Source organism: Eleginops maclovinus, chromosome 4, assembly GCF_036324505.1.
Source record: "Eleginops maclovinus isolate JMC-PN-2008 ecotype Puerto Natales chromosome 4, JC_Emac_rtc_rv5, whole genome shotgun sequence".
Lineage (NCBI taxonomy): Eukaryota > Metazoa > Chordata > Actinopteri > Perciformes > Eleginopidae > Eleginops > Eleginops maclovinus.
Window position 1 is genome coordinate 8,086,280 of NC_086352.1, and position 23,690 is coordinate 8,109,969.

The 23,690-nt window shown below is 41.9% G+C and overlaps 2 protein-coding genes across 3 annotated transcripts in view; one reads left to right on the plus strand and one right to left on the minus strand.

Moving 5' to 3' along the window:
- The window catches only part of LOC134863383 (granule associated Rac and RHOG effector protein 1-like), a 32,966-nt gene extending 17,189 nt beyond the window's left edge, over positions 1 to 15,777 (minus strand). The window contains exons 1-2 of one of the 2 annotated variants that reach the window (XM_063881872.1): positions 15,741 to 15,777; positions 3,164 to 4,535 (exon numbers count right to left, since the gene is read on the minus strand). In XM_063881872.1, the coding sequence (XP_063737942.1) occupies positions 3,164 to 3,667 (504 nt within the window). In that variant the 5' untranslated portion in view covers positions 3,668 to 4,535; positions 15,741 to 15,777. Of the gene's footprint in view, positions 1 to 3,163; positions 4,536 to 15,192; positions 15,276 to 15,740 lie in introns of those variants that run through there. The other variant, XM_063881873.1, reaches the window with a different exon arrangement.
- An 854-nt stretch (positions 15,778 to 16,631) lies between these two features.
- gpib (glucose-6-phosphate isomerase b) lies at positions 16,632 to 23,690 on the plus strand. Its single transcript, XM_063882614.1, has 18 exons — positions 16,632 to 16,868; positions 17,238 to 17,328; positions 17,824 to 17,892; positions 18,484 to 18,603; positions 18,723 to 18,806; positions 18,951 to 19,097; positions 19,664 to 19,735; positions 19,824 to 19,868; positions 19,953 to 20,006; positions 20,736 to 20,796; positions 21,124 to 21,167; positions 21,277 to 21,429; positions 21,544 to 21,673; positions 21,769 to 21,845; positions 22,302 to 22,430; positions 22,677 to 22,752; positions 22,904 to 22,970; positions 23,305 to 23,690. The coding sequence occupies exons 1-18, from the start codon at positions 16,750 to 16,752 to the stop codon at positions 23,426 to 23,428; spliced, it is 1,662 nt and encodes a 553-aa protein (XP_063738684.1). The 5' UTR covers positions 16,632 to 16,749; the 3' UTR covers positions 23,429 to 23,690.

The following is a 23,690-nucleotide window of genomic DNA, read 5'->3' on the forward strand; positions in this document are numbered from 1 at the left end:
AGCCGCAGATTTGGGCTCGGATTTGCGGAAAAAAGGGGTTTGTTTCGCAGACTGCACTGACCTGAACTTTTGGGGGTTCTTGGGTAAAAGTGGGGGATGGGATATAGGAAAGAAAGAGGAGAAGGAGACGCAAGCTGGGGAACACGGGGGGAAAAGTTCCACATACCACAACTCCCTGAAGTCAGACATGCATTTGTTTTTTTGAAGACCTCATAATACATCCAGCTGCCAAACAGCATTCCTGAACGCATGCAGACAAAGGAAAATCCTTTTACAGTCACAAACGCATCCCATCGTTGACGACAGCAGCAATTATTGCAAGCTAAGTCGTAACAGGTTTAATTTATGCGTGCCCAGAACTTCTACCAAAATGAAACATGGGAGAAAGCAGTGCAGATATTTAGTCTCAATCAATAACTGATGGCAGAGTGCTCCAGCCTGCTGCAGATTAAATCAACTAAAGGCAACAAGCTTTGGATTACTTGTTCTTAATCAGATTTCAATTCTTTTTTCACTTTCTTGTTTGTACAAAATCTCTGTTTGGACTTATTTTAACACTCCAATACAACTGTATTACATCTAAAGACTCAATACTTTACTGCGTTATGCAAACATCTTTTAGGATTCAAAGACCCCCTCTCTGTGCCATTTAAACCTACTTTTTAAAAATCGCTGCATCAAATGACTGCCATACAACTGTAAAAAGTATGACTTGTAAAACATCATATTACTTTAGTGTCAGCATGTTCTGCATGAGTACAAGCATCCATTGGGATTAGAGAAAAACACTCACTGTGACACTCAACGTGTTCCCTGTAACTGGCACATTATCCCTCTCCGCCTCGTCATGATCTTACTGAATGTCTGCGGTGTTTTCTCAGAGGTTAACACAACTAACGCACTCCAATAAGACCATTGTGCGGTAAAATATTAATACGTTTCCTTCTCTGCTTTAACAAATGTACCCTTTATGCCCGGGGCCAGACGGCAAGTGTGAGCGCCAAGCCATGCGGTCTAAACTTTCACAGACTTAGGCTTCCTCTAATATTCATCTGTGCACATGCAGGACCACAGAGAGTCAGATTTACTGACTGCGGTGCAAAAGTGTTTCCTGTTTTGGGCTCAGCCACATCCACCGAGGTGCTGCAGCCCAACTCGTGTCTTGGCCGTAGCACTGGACCTGCAAACAGGACTATTTTTGCTTTACACTGGAGTGCTGCACACATACTGAGCCACTTGTGCCACCAGATGTGTCACAGGTGCCACAGAATCAAGTCAAATGTGCTGTCTTCAAATTCTGCAAAAACAAAGATTAATAGAAGAAGAAAATACTGGCGTAGTAACTTCAGGAGTCTGAATGCAAGAAAGCAAACACACCTAAAGCAAACGGTGGATGGGATTAGAAACTTTTCCATATTAAAATGTGGAAGTTGTCTTGGTTCAGTCAATATTTACATGTAAATTATAAAAATATGTGTATCTATCTATTTCTTCAGGGGCGGCAATCACCTGAGCAATCCAACATTATTCAGTTTTTAAACATTTAGCAAATACGGTGCGTATCACAGTGAAATAGCATTTGCAATTTACCACCTTTACCATATGCAATATACGTTTCTAAGTTATGCAGTTTGTCAATACCCGTGTATCAAAATCTAATCTACTTTTTGGGCAATCCTGCTAAACTTTTAAAAGACTTTAAGAGATACTTCATCGATGCATTGATACAATATTGCGACAAAATATATCAAAATTTGGTCAACAATCCCCTTTGGCTTTTATGTTTGTGGTTCGCATTGTGCTGTAGTATTTCTGTATTTGAATACAGTTGGTTTCTAGTTCCCATCTAACATTATCCACTTCCATATGCAGAAATGTTTTTCCACCTCTCTTCCATTTTAAATGCTGTTATGAAAATCCCAGAAGCTACTTTAATGCTGCCACGACAGAACATTTAACAACCCCATCTCTGAATCTTTGAGAGTGGGTGATCATCAGCCACACAGGGAGTTCCCTCAGGCTCGCAACTGCGTATTAAATGGAGGATAAATAAGCAGATGTAGTAATCCCAAGGATGGGGTTGTGTGGGTGTGGTGTGCAGCTACCTGTTGCTGATGAAAACCACGGGAGACACTGTCTCTCAGTGGAGTCAAGAGAACAATAGAGCGAATCACCAATCGGATTTACTCCGATAAATACTGTGAATGGGATTCTCTAACACAATTCATGGTAATAACTTCGTAAAGCAAGAGCAGCAGGTTCAGGTCTTTTGCAACCTGAAATAAAGCTGCGTCAACATGCATCATCTACCCTGGCCCCATGGACCTCCTGACCCGGGTCTAAAGTTGGTCGGACAGACTAGATTTAGCAGAAAATGAGCAGGGAGTCAACAACTATAGGATTACTGCACTGCTATTAATGCTACCGGTTTTCTCCGCCTTCAGAGGTCTGCTTTCTCAAAATTGTTTGCGAGAGAAATTTCTTGTGCAAACAGTGACAAACATAGACTCACCAATGTGTGTAATCCCTTTGTGACTTCAGGGAAAGCTGTTTAATCATGCGAGAAGGACAATTGAACAAAAACAGGGAGAACTTAACTCCCATCACAGCAGATTCTTCTAGATATTTACTTGGTGCATCAGCGTCCCAATCCCCTATTACTCTTGCATGAAACACCTTAGTTGTGTTTTGCGTGTTACACATCAGCAAATTGCATGCAGTGGAAAGCTGGTGCGGTATTGGCTGTGACAAAAGATGACCTATCTTCTCACATCCTCAGTGTTTTTCACACCTTACCCTCAGATCCTGACACCTGCTTAACACTGGGCGTGAGAATCCTATTTTAGCCAAGATACACTGATTCATGGAACCAGCCACCTGACAGAGTGCAGCTAAGCATCTTAGCACTCCAGCTAGAAGACGAGTCATGAGTAATCAAATATGATAAAAGTATGTGGTGGTTAGCTTTAGGACCCCAGGTTGTGCGCTTAGCTTATTAATTCCTAGGAGAGCAAACAGAAGACTTGAATGGCAATAACCTTTTTGTTTGGTTAGCTAACACAAGATAGAGTCATCCAACTTAAGTCAACACAATGGGACAAACTCGGGTATGTAAATGATTTCAACAAATGGATTTGGTGCCCGTTTCTGTGTGATCACCCACCTCAACATCCTGCAGGCTGAAGTCGTTCTGGTCTTTGAAGTTGGCCGCCCCGGCGCTCAGCTCCATCAACATCTTGGCGATCTCGGGCTTTATTGCTGCAGTCAGCCTGCTGGCCGCCTCCATGACGTGTTCCTGCACGTCCTTCAGTTGCATAGCTGCTTTGGAATAGTGAGAGTTCCTGAACACACTGCTGAACAGGTCTGTGAGGAAGGCGCTGGCCCGGCAGAAAACGTTGAGAGCATCCAGATATTTGGAGATGCCTTGCTGGATGTCTGCAACTGCGGTGGTGGTGCCAGAAGGAGGGGGGTGGCAGCTGCCAGGCATCCCCACCCCGGTGCCCATGGGCGAGGAGGCAGAGCAAGAGGAGGCCAGGGAGGCGCTCAAGGTCCGGCTCAGCTCAGGCATCTGGTACTGCTGGTGCTGTTGCACTTTCTGCTTGGACCCGCCGAGCAAAAAGCGACGCTTGTAGTCCATTTTACTTTCCTGCGCACTACAACAATACATAAGTGGTGCAACAGCACCGGAAACTTTTTTTGTTCGTTATCTCACAAAGTTCTCTTGTCTTCTTTACAAAAACACCAAGCTCAGTTCACAGTCCTGAAGCTGTTCAAGTTATGGAAAAAGACAGCTCAAGGATTCCACCTGCCAGAGGCTCATCTCAGTGTGCCTGGTAGAGAGGCAGCAAGAACTGGGAGAGGTTGGAGGGCAATCAAAACACTGGCAGGCCGCGTGAAATGCTTACGTGCAGCCCGGCTGCAGATACTTCAGGCGCAGGTTAAAAAACAGCACACACCTCCAGATTCTCTGTTTCCAGCTTCTGACAGAATTATCATAATAGGGGGGAAAAGCCAAGAACAATTTACTCAAATTGAAACTATAGCCAAGTTTTAAAGTGCATTAACTTTCCTTCACAATGGGTGGGGGGGATCCTTTGTCATGCAGTACATAGAGTATATACACGTATGGATGGACATATATAAACCTAAACCAGCCTGCACTAATAAAAGTAGAAAATCCTTTTAAAAGCAAAGATGAAGCCAAGGACAATCGGACACTGGTCAACAGCACGGAGGGAAAAGGACAGTAATAAAAAGTGAATGCTGGAATCAGAGGATGTGGTTTCTGTGGGAGGCGAAGCGTAGACAGATCCAGTCCGTCTGAAATCGTCTTCAGAAAGCAGAACTCTGCAGGCAGTGAGCGAGCGGCCAGCTGATAGCTCTGTCTGCCTGTCTGAAGTCTCCAGCAGCTTCCTGGCTGAGGTAGATATTACTCACCGCGGAAACAAGTGTGCTTCCAGATCTCGCTGCTCCCCGCGGATGCAGATTGGAGCGACAAAAGCACAAATGTATCTGTAAGGCCTCTAGGTCATTTCCTGTGGGAGGAAAGACACAAAGGAGAGGGTTAGCGTCATGTCAGAGAGGAAGGACGAGCTTGCGATCAATGCTTAACTGTATTTAAAAAACACTAAATAATCTGGACTGATAGAGGCGCAGCTACTCTTCTTCACTTAGGAATCGCTTTATTGTTAAAATGTAGTTTTAAATGACAAGTCTGTGTGAGAGGAACCCAAAGAAATATTGTCAAATAATAAAAACTGAGCAGCTACAGATCCTTTTCTTTGTAGATGGCTCTGCAGATTATACTCAAGATTAAAACTTGAACCTTTAGGTTGATCAAACGTCAGAGAATGATGAAAAATACCCTGAGAAAAACCCTTTGGAAACTTTGTGGGATGCATCAAAGGTTGTAGTGACAGATTTAAAAATGTGCTCTGCTATGGTTGGAAGAGGATAACATTTAGCCACAAGTTCTGGTAATATTATTTCCCTGTTTGGTAAGGAGCAATGGTCTGAAGTTGGACATTTCTAGACGATTACTAACATACCTCACAGAGAGCGTCTCTGAAAAGGATTTCTGGCAGTGTCTGGTTTAGCAGAACACAGCTGCACAGAGAAATTCCTGCAAGAAGCCATTGTTGGAAGACACTGCGGGGTCTATTGAACGACGTATGGAGGAGTCACAATACTCTCATTCAACGTCTGAGCGTTACACAACTCGTCCTTGTCCCTTTGGCCTTTCTGCTTGATTATGAATGTGATATTTTACATCGTAAAGATCAAGAATATGGCCGCATATCTCTCACTTCAAGGAATCTCTCTGAAAGACAGCAGTCAAAGGTCCGCTGGTGACTGGAGCGTCACAGAACACAGTTCATTTCTTAAAAAGGAAAAAATATGGCTATAAATAATGATCTGCAATCATTTAAAATGCAGACACTGACAGGAAATGGAAGAAATAACTACATTAAATCATCGTCAGCAAAGTATTTTGTTCGTCTACTTTTTAAAGAGGTTAAATCATTTTAGTAGGAAATCTGGATTCAATATTCAGATTTTATGTTGGCCAATGGTGGAACTGAAAAGAAGAGTTCAGAAATTGTCATCCAAGTTGTTGAACGCCAACGTTTTGGATAATAACTTAATGAAATTGGGGTTTTGTTTGTTTTTTTAGTCTGGATTCGTTCATTTTATCTTCTTGCGTGTAAATATTTCTGGTGTCTTAACTCTGTTATGACATTAAACTGAATGTATCCGAGTTGTGAACAAAATATGACATTTGAGAAACTTGGGCTTTGATCGTAATTTTACACCATTTCCTTCCATGTCTCACATAGATCATTCTGACTGGATATATAATTGGCTGATTAATCAAAAAGGAAAACAATGGTTAGTTACAGCCCCAACTCTATGGCAGCGGGTGTAGCTTTGAAGGAAAACCATTACCTAAACCACTCCCTTTGCTATGTATAGCCCGGGTTTTAGCACTGCAGCTGATACAAACACACTCCTGATAATATTAAACTCAGCGGGACGCCAAACAGCAATATGTCAGACTAATCTGTGGGACGCGCAGCAGGCTATCATTCTGGGGAACGTTCAGACTCTGTTATCTTGCAGCACCACGCTGAAGGCTTCGGTGTTTTGGGATGAGTCCGGAAAAGCAACTTGTGTGGGAAAAATATAGATAACAGCAACCAGCCCTTTGTCATTGTATGCTAAGCAGCTACGTAGAGGACCAACGTGCGTAGCTTCCATTATGCAATGCCACCGACATTCGCCTGACCTTTAAACCTCACTTCCTTTCATAAACAGAGGGGGACGCCCAGAAAAATAAAAATCAGCCCATTCTCATCTGACTTTGGCCGTTGAAAAGTGGAGGGACAGAGCCGAGGGAAACTAGTGACCTCATGAAGGGACGACACAGATGTGCTTCCTATTTTTTTTACCCTTACAATACAGGCCAGTTGTATATTTTTGATGTAAGGGTCTGAGGACAGTTTCTTTATTAATTTGAAAGTGCACAGCTATAAACTACGATGTAAAAAAGCTATAGCTAATTTATATTGGGAAGAAAAACAAAACTATAGATAGAACCCATTCACCTTACCAACAACGCCAGTAACAACAACAACTACATTTCACAATACTACGAGACATCAAGATAGCCTTGATTCAATCTTGAATTTAATCAGTAAAGTTGGGCAGCATTGGGATTTGATCTAGCTAATGGTAACTGCAACCACACTTCTTTCAGAAATATCTTAATCTAGGTTCACTCCAGAGCTTTATTCAAACAATGTTTGCAATTTCAGCAAAACAGAAGCTGCTGCGTAAACTAGTCCAACTATAACAGCAGAGGTTGCTTAACTCATAGTTTTGTATTAACTAAGGATGTACTGATCCAATGTGCCAGAGGTAAATCACAACAGATACAACCTTTGGTTAGCAGAAAGACGTATCAGTCATCAAGACATGGCAGATCCACAGCAAAAACAGTTGTCATTTTTATTATTGTTTTTGAAAGTCATTTCCACTATCAGCTGCACTCAATCAGTCCCAGCATGCAGCTCTGATTCATACCCTTGTGATGCCCTGAGCAATTAGCAAAGAGACTTTATCTGCTAACAAACCCAAATGTAGCTGTACTGTAAGTTCCTGAACAGGGTCCACCATCACTCCCCAATTCTTTATGTACAATGGGATATGTTCACATGTAAAAACTGTGCAAATAATTTTTAAAAAAAGGTAAAGGACATTGACATCTCTTCAGGGATAACATCTAAAAAGGGTGAACCGTCTACTTGTCACCTAGTGGTAGTTTCAGAGCAGCTAAGTAGTGCAGCAGTGCAGACCTCTAAATCCCTGGGATTACACCCAGTGAGTACCAGGTGCCCCACTGTGTCTACCGTAGTTGACACCGTTAATAGGATATTATTTTTTTCCTGTGAGGTAAACAGGAAACCTGAGCTCAACTAGCCTGGGGCTAACCACTCTGGTTCTCACACTGCTGCCCCAAATATCAGGGAAGAGTGCATCAAGTTGTTTGGAAGAAGAAAACAGGTCAGAGACAATGAGGAGGAAAGCTGGACAACTTTCTTTCAACTAGATAAAACTTGATAACATTTAACTAAAGGATGTTTGGGTATTTCTATCAAACACTGGTATTCACATGGATTCAGAATTAAATGGAGGACCTGCTCGCAGCTGGAGATAATGAACACTAATTGTGTGGGCAGCAGCGGCACCGCTTCAGGAAGGTGGTTTCGGAGAGCAAAAGTTAAATATTTTGAGAAAACATTTTGCTTTTTTGTTAGTTTTAATTAGCAGTGGTATTCACGAGTCAGTTTGACATCCGTTATCCTTCCTCAGTCCCTGAAAAATAGCATAAATGTTTTGCAAATAAAATGTAGGAGCCTTAAACTATGAAGATTAGAAAAATAGTATACTTGATTATAGACCTGCATGAATAAGAAAAAATAAACGTGATGAAAATAAGTAAGATCATTTGGACTGATATTGCGATAGGAGGGGATTGATCAATTTGGATCAACATACCTATTCTCCTTAAATATCTTACAACTATTGTGTTGTGATTTCTATAAGAGGGTCTGCTCCAAAGAAAGAGGATAGTTAAGTCTGTAGAGTACCTACGTCTCAAATCTCTGCAGCTCAATAATCATTCATACAAAAAAGCCGTCAACACCAATTGCGTTTGGAGTATTGATATATGTTCTATTGATTGTGCGTTCCTACTGTAATAAAAGCATGCATGTATAGTCTTGAAGCACAACATGTGGCTTCAACTAGTCCCGTGTATTCTGACTTCTTGTGGGTAAAACCTTTTATGTTCCCACTTTCCTCAGAGTGAAAAACAAAAGTCGGAAACAATAAAGTGAGTCACAGTACATTCAGCCTGAAAAAAAAGGGAGCTACTTTCTTTGTTACACGCTTTTTCCAGGCAGATACAATTCATCTACGTAGCGTTATTAGAGAGTCGTCTACATTTCCTTCCTGGCTATACAATTCAGCAAACAGAGGTTATCCCAGGAGGAGCAGACATGTCATTAATATTGATGAGGTCTTCTCGGGGCAGCTGTACTGGCTGCCAGCCTCCTGTTGCAGGGCACACTTGTATTAGAGTTGCACCCAAACAAACACATGTGAGAGAGTCCCTCCGGATGCACTGGAGTGGTGCCAGCTCACTTTAATGTCCTTCCTCCAGCAGGGGCTGCCTGAGGCTAATGTTAGCTCTACTTCCCTGCTCACCGCACATGTCAGCTGCTAGGCTTCAACAGGAAGGGGGTTAGGGTTTCCTGGAGCGAGCTCCCTGTCGCCAGTAACAAAAAACGTCAACCCAAGAATGCCATTGGGTAGGGGGTTTGTAGTAAATCACAGCACAGAGTGTGATTTACCTGTCTGTGCAAACCTCCGGGTAAAGAACTGCAGCTATCAAAAGACATCTAAGGGCTTCTTTGAACTGGCAGCAGCAGAATAGCTCCAACAAAAAACCTTTTGTGCTTTTACTTTAGTGATATAATAAGTAGGTCTGAAACGTGCAATTATTTTCATTATTGATTATTCTGCTGATTACTTTCCAGAGCGATTGGTCTATAAAGTGTCGGAACAAATTGAAAAAAGGCTATTTGGGCTACTCAAAGTTCAAGTTTAAGACTTTAAATGTCTCGTTTTGACAGTCCAAAGCCCAAGGATATCAATTGTTATAGTATTTCAACCAAAAAATAGGGAAATATCCAGGTTGTGGAAGCTGACAACAGTAGTTTTTGCATGAAAAATGACTTAAAATATGATTCAATTCCACAAATTATTATCGTCGATCAAGTTACCGTTGCAGCTCTAATAACCATCCACATATTCTCCACAACAGCCTATTCTGCTTTCATTATGAAAACACATTTACACCTGGGATGGTGCCCAGTACATCTGCACTTATTCTACTGCCACTGCTCAAAGGCACCTTCACACTAGTTGTTCAGAAGCAGTGGCCTTTTTTTAATTCACTCTCCGCACACAGATTTGACTCTGGTCACAAACCCACTTCTGTAACCTTCGGGATACTGCCGCTCATTAGCAGTTACTTCTGGATCTGCAGCTCTGTCTGTGCGAGTGCCACATCACAGTTAGGTAGTTTAATAGCTGTGGATGGGGCAGCTGTTACTCCTGCTGACAGCTCCTTATCCATCTGCCGCTGTGAGGCGAACACTGTGACGCAGCAGCCACAGCCCCGACTTTAGCTCTCTCATGAAGTCTATTTCAGCCTCCGTGGGCAAAACAGCTGCCCGACGCTCCACACCGCACTGTTTTTAGACGAGGTTCTGCTCGAAGAAGGAAAAAAAAGTCCTCCCCCTACATCTGTTGCCAATGAAGCAAAGGAATGTATTTCCCCAGAACCCTCTGAATGTGGGTTCAAATGAGCACAAAAAAGCAGGTGAGGAAAACCAAACAAAGTATGTGCTCATTGTGTACTAACATACATCTAAAAAGGAGTTTTTGATAGGAGAGCGTCACTGAAGACATTCCTGAGAGCGGATACGCTACAGTAAAGTCTGAGAATCAGCAGACAGGTCGAGAAGGTCATCCCAAATGACAGGACAAGTGCTGTGAGCAACTGTGTGACAGGAGCTGAGCCAGGCTCCTCTCAGGACACAAGGAGAGTATTGTGGCCCCCGGTCTCCTCATACCAGCACACAGAAAAAACACACCCGTCTCACACATGCAGCTGCATGACTTGGTGAGAGGAAGAGAAAAAGTTTAATATTAACTGCAGGAATAGATTTCCTGCCATCCCTATGGGTTTCTCCTGGAACTGTTCTGTAGGCAGCTGCAGGTTTCGGTGGTTTCAGAGTAATGTTTGGTTTTGCTCCCACAACTTGTGCTGTTGTGGTTCCCATTTGTTCTAAAGTGTTCAAACTGAAATTATGTATATTTTGATACTGTGTTATGAAGAAAAAAAGCTGTGCTGTGCAGATATGCTTCTGTGAAATTGTAGCCAATTCTGCTAGATTTTTGTTTCGACACTTTCTAAAGAAGTAGTGAAACTGCTCTTTAAGAAAACCACTCTTGAGTAAGTTAGGACCACCTATATTTGTGCAAATACCGTGTCACACATTTCTAATACTCCGTCAAGCTTCTGATACAGTTGGTCAACAAGCTGGATAATATTAGGCTAACCTGTGCTGTCATAACAGACATTGTAAGTAGCTTATGGCTTCAATAGAATAGCAGACTCGCCACTCTAATAAAGGACATACTCGCGGGCCCCGCAGGTCTGTGTCGCATATGCAAACACACATTTCCTTCATGTGTTGTATGATTAAACTTCCAAACATCCTAAGAAATAAATTACACAAATAATCAACTAATTAATTTTAGTGTCACCACACGTATTAGGACAAAAATGGACTTCCAAATGGGTTCATAAATGCAACTAAATGTCCCCAATCAGAGTCTTTACACAACGCATACAAGCCTTTTTGTGTTCAGCTGATGGCAAACATAATTAGCTCAGATATCCTCTCCAGAATAGCGTACAATACAGTGTGTTAAGTGCGCCCAACCGGTGGGTTTCAACAAGTGAGCGCTGTGATGAAAGGCTCTGACGTCGGCTCCATTCATGAAAGGCTGGTGGCAACCTGTGTGGATGAAAATGCTTCCCTCAGCCTATATAGAGCCTGCTATATACTGAGGTTGCAGGTTGTGCAGCATGCCAGCCACAGCATGCTGTATTTTTAGCCATGATCAAGAGTATGAATTTATACTCAATCCAGGCACAATGAGACAGGATACGGAGGTGCCATGGAAGTCAGAAATGTATGGTTGGTCACATAAAACTGTTTCTGTGTTTTTAAACCCGGGAGTCAAAGAGTGCAAATAGTTGTCAGAAACAAACGTTTGCACAGAAGAGAACGACCGTTCTCCTTTACTGCGCAGAGAATGTGTACAATTGTTGACAGGTGTAATAACAACAGGCTATAGTAACGTTGTGGAGTAATGAACTGTACTATTTAAACAGTAGAGCCTGGTTGAAGCCTGGTGCCCTCGAACAACGTATCAAATCTCTATCAGCTCCACGATTTCATTGCTTAGTAGCCCAACCATGACTTCCAACCTCCTTGTGGAATAGCACAAGCTAAATATTTCCTGCAGGGATTCATAAAGATAAGTATCAGATTACAACAGAGCCTTGATCCTTGTATTATTTGATCATCCCTAGTGCTCCAGCTTTGGTGCATCTCACTGGGAATATTTGACCGAGGGGCGAATAGCTGACCACAAACTAAGTCTATACTGGTTTCCCAGGAGACAAGGGGGACATTTCCCATGCTGCAAGCCTCAGACCCCCTAGATCTGCAAACCTCCCCTGCTGCGTCCCTCTGGAAAAGAGCATGCATCTTCTACAGTTCTTCCAAGAAATCTGCCTAGTTGGTTCAAGTAGAGAAAATAAGCAGCCTATATAAACAGCAGATGTAGAGCTGAGCAATTCCCTGTTACAGAAGGAGCAAACCTCAGGCTGCAGCCACACAACAGTGCAAATAGTGTTGTTGGTTTTGTGCATCCAAATGAAAATCCGGTCACACAATACAAACTCAAACAAGCCTGCAACTCTCTGATGCACGGGCCGGATAAACTTGTTGTAGGTGGATATTATCTAACACAATGAGGGAACTGCAAACAGACCATTTTTTTAGCTATTAGATCATAGTTGGACAAATTGTCATAGCTTTATTATTCTTAATAGGGACTTGATATCCATTTTGTACAACACTGCTAAAGTGATGCTAGCAGGAACTACTGCACAAATAGGTTAACTTCTCTGAGCCAATGTTTCCTAAATGTTACACAATAAGAAATCTATCACAAAGAGGCAGTGACACTAAAAACCCTCCCATTTAAAGTAAAGCACCAGGCGACAGCACTAACACTATGATGATACCCACTTTGACTAGTTTTTCATGCCAATAAGACAAACTCTTTACGACACAAATACCATTTGATTGAATTGAGTTACTATCAAGCTATACGTTTGAGCCTTGCCATGAAACGTTCTCCAAAGGGTTGTGATATTCCTGACAAGGCTAAAGTTAGTGTGACCAAGCTATAAAAAAAGAAATATACTCTGTATGGTGCTGCCTAGTCTAAACCACAAACCACAGGTAACATTTAGCTTCCCTCTTGTAACACCTGTTGTTCCTTTCATATTATATTGAGGCAGGCAGCTTTGTCAAAATCTCAAACTGCAAAAGATAAAGTAGCCAGTAGACACGGACATATATTAAAAAATATATATATATCTGGTGCAATATCAGATAAGAAAGTAAATACACACAAAGTTAGAATTCCAATGATCTATAAATACCATGGCTTGGGTTGACTCACCCCTTGCCCCAGCAGAAACGTCTCAGTAAATCTGTTTAATCGCAAACTGTGCAGCCAGAGAAACATTAGAAAGCTCCTTTGTTGAAGACAAGACAGTCTCAGTGAAGCAGAGGCCTGTGCTCCACCCGGGGCGAGCGCAAACAGTAATCTTGTGACTGTATGTCGACTTCCTCACCCATGCATCCGGATTCAATGTTAGACTAAGAAAAAGTGTCCCTCCTGGTCATATCACATGTTCACAACAAGAAAAAAGGGAGACAACCGGAGCCTTAGTCCACGTACTGTGATGAGCATTCAGCCACACGGGGTTGAATTAGCCATTGTAAAGAACACAGAGAGGAATTCTGCAGAGCAAAGCATGTATTTCTATAGTGACACAGCTGGGGCAGACGTCAACACGAAGGATCAGTGTTGTTTCAGGGAAAGCTGTACGAGCCTGAAAAACTCAACAAAAAAGGAATGAACTAAACACAAATGCCTCCTTAGTCTGAAGCAACACTTTATTAGTGTTTTCAAATCAATCTGTTTGGACCACTTATTCATCCATATGATCTCATCACTGAAATCAACCCAAAGAACTTTTTACTAAACCAAATTTTAAGAATACCCTAGACGTTCTTGTCAACACCATTTCAATAATATTAGAAAACAGTAAAGTACTAAAGCCCCTAGAGAAATTGATTATCGAATTGTGTTCATAAAAAAGCATCCCTTAGTAAAATTGGATAATTTAAAGCCATCTGTGACTGATTAGGAAAAATGTCCTTGTTCTATATGATCAAATCCAATGGGGCATCTTAATGGTTAGTTCTACTTTAGTTCTTCACGATCAAAACAGGAAACACTTTCCACATGATGTCCAAACACAGGTCACTTGCCAACAGTCATGCAGTGAGGTAGGACAAAGTATTTTCTTACAGATATACCCTCTTTATTATAGAAACTATACGAAGCGGCAACACCCCGGTGGTTGTGTCAATTACTGCTTTGCATTTTCAGATTTTCTTTAGAAATGGATAACATAAATAGTTCCTATACATTCTGCCGCATGATCCAAACATTCACGTAAAACAGTTTTTGTAAGCAGGGGTGGAAGAAGTACTCAGAACTTGTACTTGAGTAAAGTAGAAGTACCAGAGTGTAGGAATACTCTGTCACAGTAAAAGTATTCTAAATGTTCCTCCAGTGAAAGTAGAAAGTACTCTCCTCTAAATGTACTTAAAGTAGCGACAGTAAAAGCAGTCATTGTCTGATTGGTCCATTTCAGAATAATATCTGATATGTTTTATAATGATTGATCATTAAAGTGTTCTCAGAGCTGGTAAAGGTGCAGCTAGTTTGAATGGCTTTGTATACTGCAGGGTAGCTGCTGGATTTACTGCAGGTGAACTAAAGTCTGATTTAAGGGCTGATTATATTTACCATCATTAATCCTAATCTGTAAAGTAATTTAAGGGACAAATTAAATGTAGTGGAGGAAAATGTACACAATTTACCTCTCAATTGTAGAGGTATAAAGTAGCAGAACATTGAAATACTCGAGTAAGAGTCCCTCAAACCTGTACTTAAGTACAGTACTTCAGAAATGTACTCAGTTACTTTACACCACTGTAGATAAGATTACAACACCTATGTCATAGTTACCTGTAAGGTAAATTGGATACTATTGGACAAGCTAAACAGTCTTTAAAGGAGGCAGGTAACTAGTTGGTTAGTTTGGTACTTGCTAAGGGATTATTTAAAACCCCGATCACTATTTAGCAGGAAGGTGTAACAGAATCCCCGCAAGCGCAGTTAGCCGGTTTCATCGAAACTCTCCGGGATGACATGGCCCAAGTCATGGGAACACTATGTCGCAGCTATTAATACGGCCTTTTAACGCCCTACATGCAGAGTCTCAGGACAGGCTTCAGCTGCAACAGTGTATGAACAATGCAAATGTAGAGAAGCGAGTGACACACGGTGCATAGCCGGGTACCCTGGGTCCACTGCATACCTGACTTTGACACTCGCCCTCCGGCTACAGAGAACCAGACACTCGCTTGTTAGCTAACAACCTAGTGCACCTTCTCTAGATGCTATTACTATTGTCAGCCAACCACGGACTTAAGTGACACTGCTATGCAAGCTGCAAAAAAAACACCGTTTCTCGCCAGTTCGTCTCACGTTAATCTATTTGTGTTGTTCAGTTGACAAATACCGACTGCAACTCACAACCAAGAACGCCCAAGTCCATTATCGGACAAGCAGTCACACAAATGCTAAAATTAAAGCCTAATCACAGCTGTATTTTACCTGCATTGTCAACGCTTTCCGTGGTCAAAAGACAGGGATCAAACCTGGAGCATCTTCCCAGTGATACAAACCAATGGCAAGTAAAACAGAAATAAGCGATACCGCCAATCGCTCCTCCTCCGCTAGCACAGGCGGATGCGCTTCATTAGCATCAGACATCCCATTGGGTTTTGTATACCAGTGTATGAGTGCACTAAAATGTCACATGCATTTGTAACCTCAAGCTCCATAACATGTACCAGAGTGTTAACGGGGGGTTTTAAGATGTTAAAATGTGGAGAAAAATTAAAACGTGCATGTCAGAGTTAGGTGCGTCCGATATTGGACGCATTAGCGCTAGCTACATAGCTAAGCGACGCTACCGTTAGCTCCCTAGCTAGCTCTCTGCGACACGATTTTAAGCGCCCGTTGGAAAATGTAACGGCCCAGTGGTGCTCCGTTGAAGGCCAAAACATTCAGCACTACCGTGACTCTGGATGGAACCAAGCAGCTTCAGAAAAACACAAATTAATGTTAGTACGCTTTAAGTTAATGACCACATCGCTCACCATCTCTAGGCATCCACCCTCCTGACAGCGAATCCCCTGTCTGTGTGACCGCCGTTAAGATACGTCAATACAAACACACACTTCCGGTGAGACTTTCACAATAAAGCCAAAACACGTAATAAGAGTCCGTAAATGTACCGGTACAAATTTACCTACTTAAATCCTATAATTTTACATTTTCCGTTACGCAATTTTGCATCTTTGGTCAAAATGTTTTTATTCGTGTTATTTTGGTTTATCACACTGATGATACTTTCCTTTATTCGGACTGTGCACAGTGCCTTAAAAGGAATATTTTGGTTATGGATAGATATTTAGCTTTTGTCGCCCTCTAGTGTTTAATAAATAGCATTACATCTCCCACTCTATCACGTTAAATACGTCCACTAGGGGGCGTTGTGGTCCACACTTTGCTGCATGACACAACAGTGTGTTTTTCATTGGGTGGGTTCATTAGTATGGTTTAAAAGCATAATACAATTCAATATCTTATGCATTTGAGAATACTTGATGCTATGTTGTCTGTAGTCGAAGTGACACATGTTTTGGTGCTTTGATGATAGTCAAATGATATTTAATGGTGATGCTTTTAAGTTGACCACCTTGCGTAAATATTATTTATGCACGACATATCAAATAACGACTATTTCTAATATTGACAGTTTATAAGTATTAACAATGAGTGCAACAGTATTATGAACTGTCTGCCTGAGTATGTCACTGTGTTGCTGCTCCTCTCAACCTGACAGTGTGTTTGTATGTGTGTGTGTGTGTGTGTGTGTGTGTGTGTGTGTGTGTGTGTGTGTGTGTGTGTGTGTGTGTGTGTGTGTGTGTGTGTGTGTGTGTGTGTGTGTGTGTGTGTGTGTGTGTCTGGATGGCCTGGATATAGAGTGTCTAGTAGGAGGGGCCTGCTCTGGATGCCCTTCAAAAACCTTTCCTCTGACCTGCTGGTTCCCACTCAGCCAGGCTGGTTTAGCAGAGCGGAGCACAGGAAGCCTCTCCGGACACCATGGCACTCACTCAGGACCCAAACTTCCAGAAGCTGCAGGACTGGTACACCGCCCACGCCCTGAACCTCAACATGAGGCACATGTTTGAGGCTGACAAGGAGAGGTTCAATAAATTAAGGTATGCACACTGTATCCTGTTTAACTCCTCCCTCAGAGAGTCATTGCACTGACACTGGAACTCATTCAACATCAGCAGTCAAACCATGCAAAACCATGCAACTCAGCATTAGCATCTTAACAACACGCCACTTTATATATTGGGATTTACAAGTCATATTGCAGTACAACATACATGTTTTTACTTTGTATTTTTATATAAATATTTTATTGTATTTTATCTTTAATTGCACAATTAATGTTTTTTTTTTTTGTTGGACATTTAATTAAATTTATTTTGTTTATATAAATAATGTATTTTATTGTATTTGATTTCTTTGTCAATATACGTGTTTTTATATACATGTACGATCTGTCTGTGTTTGAGCAGCTTAAACCTGAGCACTGAGGATGGAGATATTCTTCTGGACTACTCCAAGAACCTCATCACCGAGGAAGTCATGAAGATGTTGGTCGATCTGGTAAAGTCATTTACACACACACACACACACACACACACACACACACACACACACACACACACACACACACACACACACACACACACACACACACACACACACACACACACACACACACACACATCCAGTCGGACTGTACACATGAAACATGCGCCATATGTAACATAGTCACCCTTGAACATGATACCACATTGGTGCCAGTGTGTTATTGTTATAATTCTCATGACTATTCTTTTGTTTTTGTTGTATTCTTCATATACGTGTCAAGATATATCAAGATATGAGCAGCTTTAAGGTGGAAATGCCATCAGTCTGCGTGTGGGTCCTTTCACATGATGTATTTTCATGTCTCATCTTCAAATATTCAATATATTGGTTGTAACAAATCGGTCATCAATTTGAATCACAGTCACAATGGGGAAAACCCTCTTTACCATAAACCTTTTTCTGATGTTCATTCTGAAAATATCATCCAACATTTATTGTCTTTTTCAGGGCAAGTCGAGAGGCATTGAAGCTGCCAGAGAGAAGATGTTCAGCGGAGAGAAGATCAACTTCACCGAGGTGCTCTCTGAGGACTGAAGGGCTGTCACAATGCCACATTTCTATACCAAAGGAAAATCTAAAGAAGCACAATAATAACGCTTTCAGTCAAATGCATTTTTTATACGGTAGAATTGTTTTTCTCTCTTTTTTGACAAGTTTCAAATCTTGATTTATAAAGTCTAATATTATTTAGATGGTGTTATCATATATTTGGATTCCCTGAGGTGAGATGGTTTTCAAGGCGTTTGTCAATATGAATATAATTGTACACCTATATTACCGTTAAGCTGTGACCTGACCTTAGGCAGTGTAAACCTCTTGACCTTTAACCTTCTGTGGTGAAACAGCCACTGACTCACCATTATGTTTCAATCAGCTGATGCCTTTCTTCTTCTTCTTTCAATAAGTGCAACCAATCATGAGGATGCAAATGCAGAACAGCAAGAATCCCATGGAGAATGCAAGCAGTACTGATAGCTGTGTGTGTGTGTGTGTGTGTGTGTGTGTGTGTGTGTGTGTGTGTGTGTGTGTGTGTGTGTGTGTGTGTGTGTGTGTGTGTGTGTGTGTGTGTGTGTGTGTGTGTGTGTGTGTGTGTTGTTGTTCCTGTAGGACCGTGCTGTGCTCCACGTGGCTCTGAGGAACCGCTCCAACACGCCCATCATGGTCAACGGCAAGGACGTGATGCCCGACGTCAACAAAGTCCTGGAGAAGATGAAGGGCTTCTGCCATGTGAGGGAAATGCACTGACAGGAAGATGCAAAATCACACAGCTCTGTTGGACTAGAGCTTACACATTTGAGTCCTGCTTCAGAAGGTTTGATCCACGTGTTTTTGTGTGTCTGCTGCAGAGAGTCCGCAGCGGTGAGTGGAAGGGCTTCACAGGAAAGGCCATCACAGATGTCGTCAACGTCGGCATCGGAGGATCTGACCTAGTGAGTGCAATTTCTGGAAGTTTATGATGCATTTTATTGCAAAACTTCATCGAGCAATTTCATAATTGATAGCTTTTCAGCTCCATCGTTAAACAGTGCAGCCTTATTCTGTCTGAAGTTGAGCTTGAACTGATTTGACTCCAGGGCCCCCTGATGGTGACCGAGGCCCTGAAACCTTACTCAAAGGGGGGACCACGTGTTTGGTTTGTGTCCAATATCGATGGGACGCACATCGCCAAAACCCTGGCCCAGCTGAACGCTGAGACAACCCTCTTCATCATCGCATCCAAGGTAGATTTGTTCTAGACTTCACCACATTATCACTTCTCATCTGAAGATAAAAAACCTTCTGATTCATTTTATGTTTACACAATAATTCTGTACAACATCTTTTGTCAAACCCAAATTAAGTTCCCAAAAATGTTCGCCTGTTAACTGGGGTGATTTTTGGGGGTAGATTTTTCCTTTCTTGCTCCGAGGATTTGAGATTGAGGCTGTATTATGCTGTACAATTTGCGAAGGACTTTGCTATTCGGGAAATTGGGATATAAAATATAGGATTTCAATGATTGAATCAGCCAGATTGATGTTTATGTGCCACACAACAATTAGATGCTCTCTTCAGGAATGTGGATTAACAGTTAGTCTAAAATATAAATTGTTTTTATTTCATGTTAAGGAATAGGTTAATATCTCAAAGCATGGACACACACACAAAATGAGATCCTTTTTTATCGGTTTGTGTCATTTTCTAAACACACTCTTATTCCTCTTTTGATGGCAGATCTTTTCATTACATTTAGTTGCAATATATCATGTTATATATGTATTTATGTGATCCTATTCTCCATATTTAGACATTCACCACCCAAGAAACCATCACCAATGCCAATTCGGCCAAGGAATGGTTCCTTGAACATGCCAAAGATGTGAGTCTGCATCATCTTTTAGACCACAGTTTTTTTACTTTGTCAGTTAATTTCTTCCAATCGCATCCTTTCTTTTCTGTTTCAACAGAAAGCTGCTGTGGCCAAACACTTTGTGGCTCTTTCCACAAATGGAGTAAGTCAGAAAGCATTATTTTGCATGTGAACCCTTCTGTCTTTGATCCTAATCATCCACCTTTTCTCTCTTTCTCCCCTTCAGCCCAAAGTGAAGGACTTCGGCATCGACACAGAGAACATGTTTGAGTTCTGGGATGTGAGTGTTTGTACTGCAGCTCCTGTGTTCATCCACTCACTGTGATAGGGGCTGTCGGCAGCGGCTATAAATAAGACTATAAGTCTTTGACCTGTGAAGTAGGTGGGCCGGCCGCTGTGGCCAGCAGCTGCCGGGTAATCAGATTCCTCTCTCTTCTGACTCGGTTATTATGGGGAGAGACCTTCTCTCTCACAGAGGTTACTGTAAAGGCTGAGGGGAATCAAAGGTCACACAGCTGAATTTAGTCACAGATGTAATAGGCCCTTTATATCTCGGAAAACATGGCTGCCAGTGTTTTGAACTCTTGCAATGTACAGATAAAACTGTATTTTTTGACCTAGGAGAGAAAGAGCTTGAACAAAAGAAAGGGATTTATGCAAAGGAATCTTAGTGTGCTGCAAACACTGAGATGTTCTCTCCAGGAACAACAAATTAACACAGATTTTTCTACTTTATTAGCAAATATTCAATATCTTAAAGGATCGACTGATGCACAAACAATGACATTTTAGATTTGTACTTTTGAAGGAATATTTATGCAACAAGTTTAGCTGCATTTTTATTAATACTTGATTATCCGTGTGTATTTTCTCTACCGATTCGTTAATTAATGTTCCTTTTTGCAGTTATGCACCTTTTTTATATGTGCAAAGATTGCTTCTCTTTTATTAAAAACCCATATTTTGCACGGATATATTTTGAAATATTTTTCTCTGTTGTTTCTGTCAGTGGGTCGGTGGTCGTTTCTCCCTGTGGTCTGCTATTGGAATGGCCATTGCCCTGCACATTGGTGTGTACAGTTTAATAAAAACACAGATTGTTGTACTGCAACACAAAACTGTATTATTCAAAGTCGCTAAGGTTTGAATGAGTGACTTTCTGACTTTGGTGGTTCAGAGCTGTATTATCAATATAAACTTGATTAGAGGAATAATTTGTTGTTTTTGGATCGTCAACTTTAGTAAAAGAAGTTGTGTTTTTACTGCTTTTCTTTTGCTGAATAACTTGTGACTTATGAGCAAATATATCTGGTCAACACAAGTTGAAGTTGAAGTGGTGCTTTTCCATGATTTAATGGAGAAACTCAGTTAAAACTTTCTACTCCTGTCTTCTTCAGGCTTTGAAAACTATGAAAAGCTTCTTTCTGGAGCTCACTGGATGGTAGGTACTTCTCCAACACCTTTACCTCCTCAGTGTTGAAAAATCCTTCCTGGAGCTACAGACAGATGCATGCATGTGAGTGATGGTCCCCTCCCTCCCTGTCCTGCAGGATAACCACTTCCGCAGCGCTCCTCTGGATAAAAACGCTCCCGTCCTGCTGGCTCTGCTCGGCATCTGGTACATCAACTTCTTCCACGCTGAGACCCACGCCATGCTGCCCTACGACCAGTATATGCACCGCTTCACCGCCTACTTCCAGCAGGTCTGACCCCAAAAGATCAATTATTTATATCTCTTTCCTAAGCTCTGCTGTAGTTTCCCCACCATCAGAAAGAATTGAAAGCATTTTACGGGTTTAATAATTGGCCTCCTATAGGGTGACATGGAGTCCAATGGAAAGTACATCACTAAACACGGAGCGCGTGTGAACTACCACACCGGGCCGATAGTCTGGGGTGAGCCGGGAACAAACGGACAGCACGCCTTCTACCAGCTCATCCACCAAGGTAACACCCGAGATCAGCCTTTACCCACAGCAACATTTTGGTAATTGTTTAAGTATAAATGTACATCTCATGCCGTTCAACTGTGTCCCACTCAGGAACTCGCATGGTACCCTCTGACTTCCTGATCCCAGCTCAGTCACAGCATCCCATCAGGGAAAACTTGCACCACAAGGTATAACAAGAATGGTTCATGCATGTGGAGACCAGTAGCGGCCAAGCGTTTGTACACTGACTTAATGAAGTCCCTAACCTTCTTTAATATAGTATACGTGTTTAGATGGGGATCTTTAATGTTGGAATGTTTGCTACATTCGCTAAATTATCTCACAGACTGCTAAACGGTGCAGTGGTGTGCAGTAAGTGTGTGTATTAATGACCTGGAACACCTAGGGAATACATACTTTACTCCTCCACAGAGCTCTAACCCCTTACCAGTGTGATTTGAATAAGATAGAGGAATATTTGAGAAACATGAGAGTGCATCACCGAGAACATGGTTGTAAACACACACTGTCCTGAACTTCATCTGAATGTGTGTGTGTGTGTGTGTGTGTGTGTGTGTGTGTGTGTGTGTGTGTGTGTGTGTGTGTGTGTGTGTGTGTGTGTGTGTGTGTGTGTGTGTGTGTAGATCCTTCTGGCGAACTTCCTGGCTCAGACTGAAGCTCTGATGAAAGGGAAGACCACGGAGGAGGCCAGGAAGGAGCTGGAGGCCGGCGGCCTGAGTGGAGAAGATCTGGAGAAAATCCTGCCTCACAAAGTAAATCTAAAGTGTTGAAACTTTGAAGACCGAGCATAACAATAAATATATTTCTGCGTAAACAAACTGAAGGGATGCAATAATGTCGTGTTCGCCTGACTAACTCTAGAGCAATATGAGGAATACTGCCCCCCAGTGACTGTGAACAAACGTTGATATTTAAAAAGTTATAAGAATACAGGATCTAATTCTGAGGTGAACTGAAATGGCAAGTATATTTAAATATTTTCTCCTTGTTTTGCGCAGGTATTCCAAGGAAACAGGCCGACCAACTCCATCATCTTCAAGAAGCTGAGCCCGTACACACTGGGAGCCCTGATAGGTGAGAACCATGAGACCCATACACATTAAAGCCCTCATGGTAATGGCACAGAAACACAAAGTGTGTTGACAGTTATATTGTAGTATAATGTGTACAGCTCTTTACATTACTATGTTGTTCTACTCTCACAATGATTTTAACTGTTTTGCAGCGATGTATGAGCACAAGATCTTCATCCAGGGTGTGATGTGGGAGATCAACAGTTTTGACCAGTGGGGGTGAGACAGTTTTTACTACACACACACATTACAGCTGATAAACTACTGCTGGTATTTCATTGACTGTACTCCAAACTTGTGTGTAGTTTCCAAAGTTTCCAAAGATACTAAATAAGTCAGCCTTCCTTTTCACTTCCTGAGTCTGATGGTTTGTGAAGACATTTGAGTCATCTGTAAAAAGGGCATTTGAATAAACTGGGACAAAAATGATTTACTAAATGATCCAAAAACCTCACCTCGTTAATGAGGCTGCAGATTAAAGCCCTTCATGTATTTTATCCTCACCATTAAACCCATCTTATCTTATCTTTCTCCCCCCCCCCCACATCATTAGAGTGGAACTGGGCAAACAGCTCTGCAAGACGATTGAAGCAGAGCTCAAGGACACCACAGAGGTCCAGTCCCACGACGCCTCCACCAACGGACTCATCAACTTCCTCAAGAAAAACTTCGCCTGAGACCCCCCCCTGAAAAACAACTTCCACTTTACTCCACATCATTATCCATCACATCAGCTCATGCATCAACAGGAGACTCCCACGCAGTCGAGCTGAGGCACTCTGTATGTTACTCCTCATGAGTATAATGACTGTCCACAGAGCTGTGTTTTCTACGTGTGTCTCCGCACCGCTGCGAGGGGAAAACGCCTTCAGCATCAGAGTTACTGTGCTCTCTCCACGGCTGCAGGAAATAAAGCTTATGCAATAAATATCTTTACAG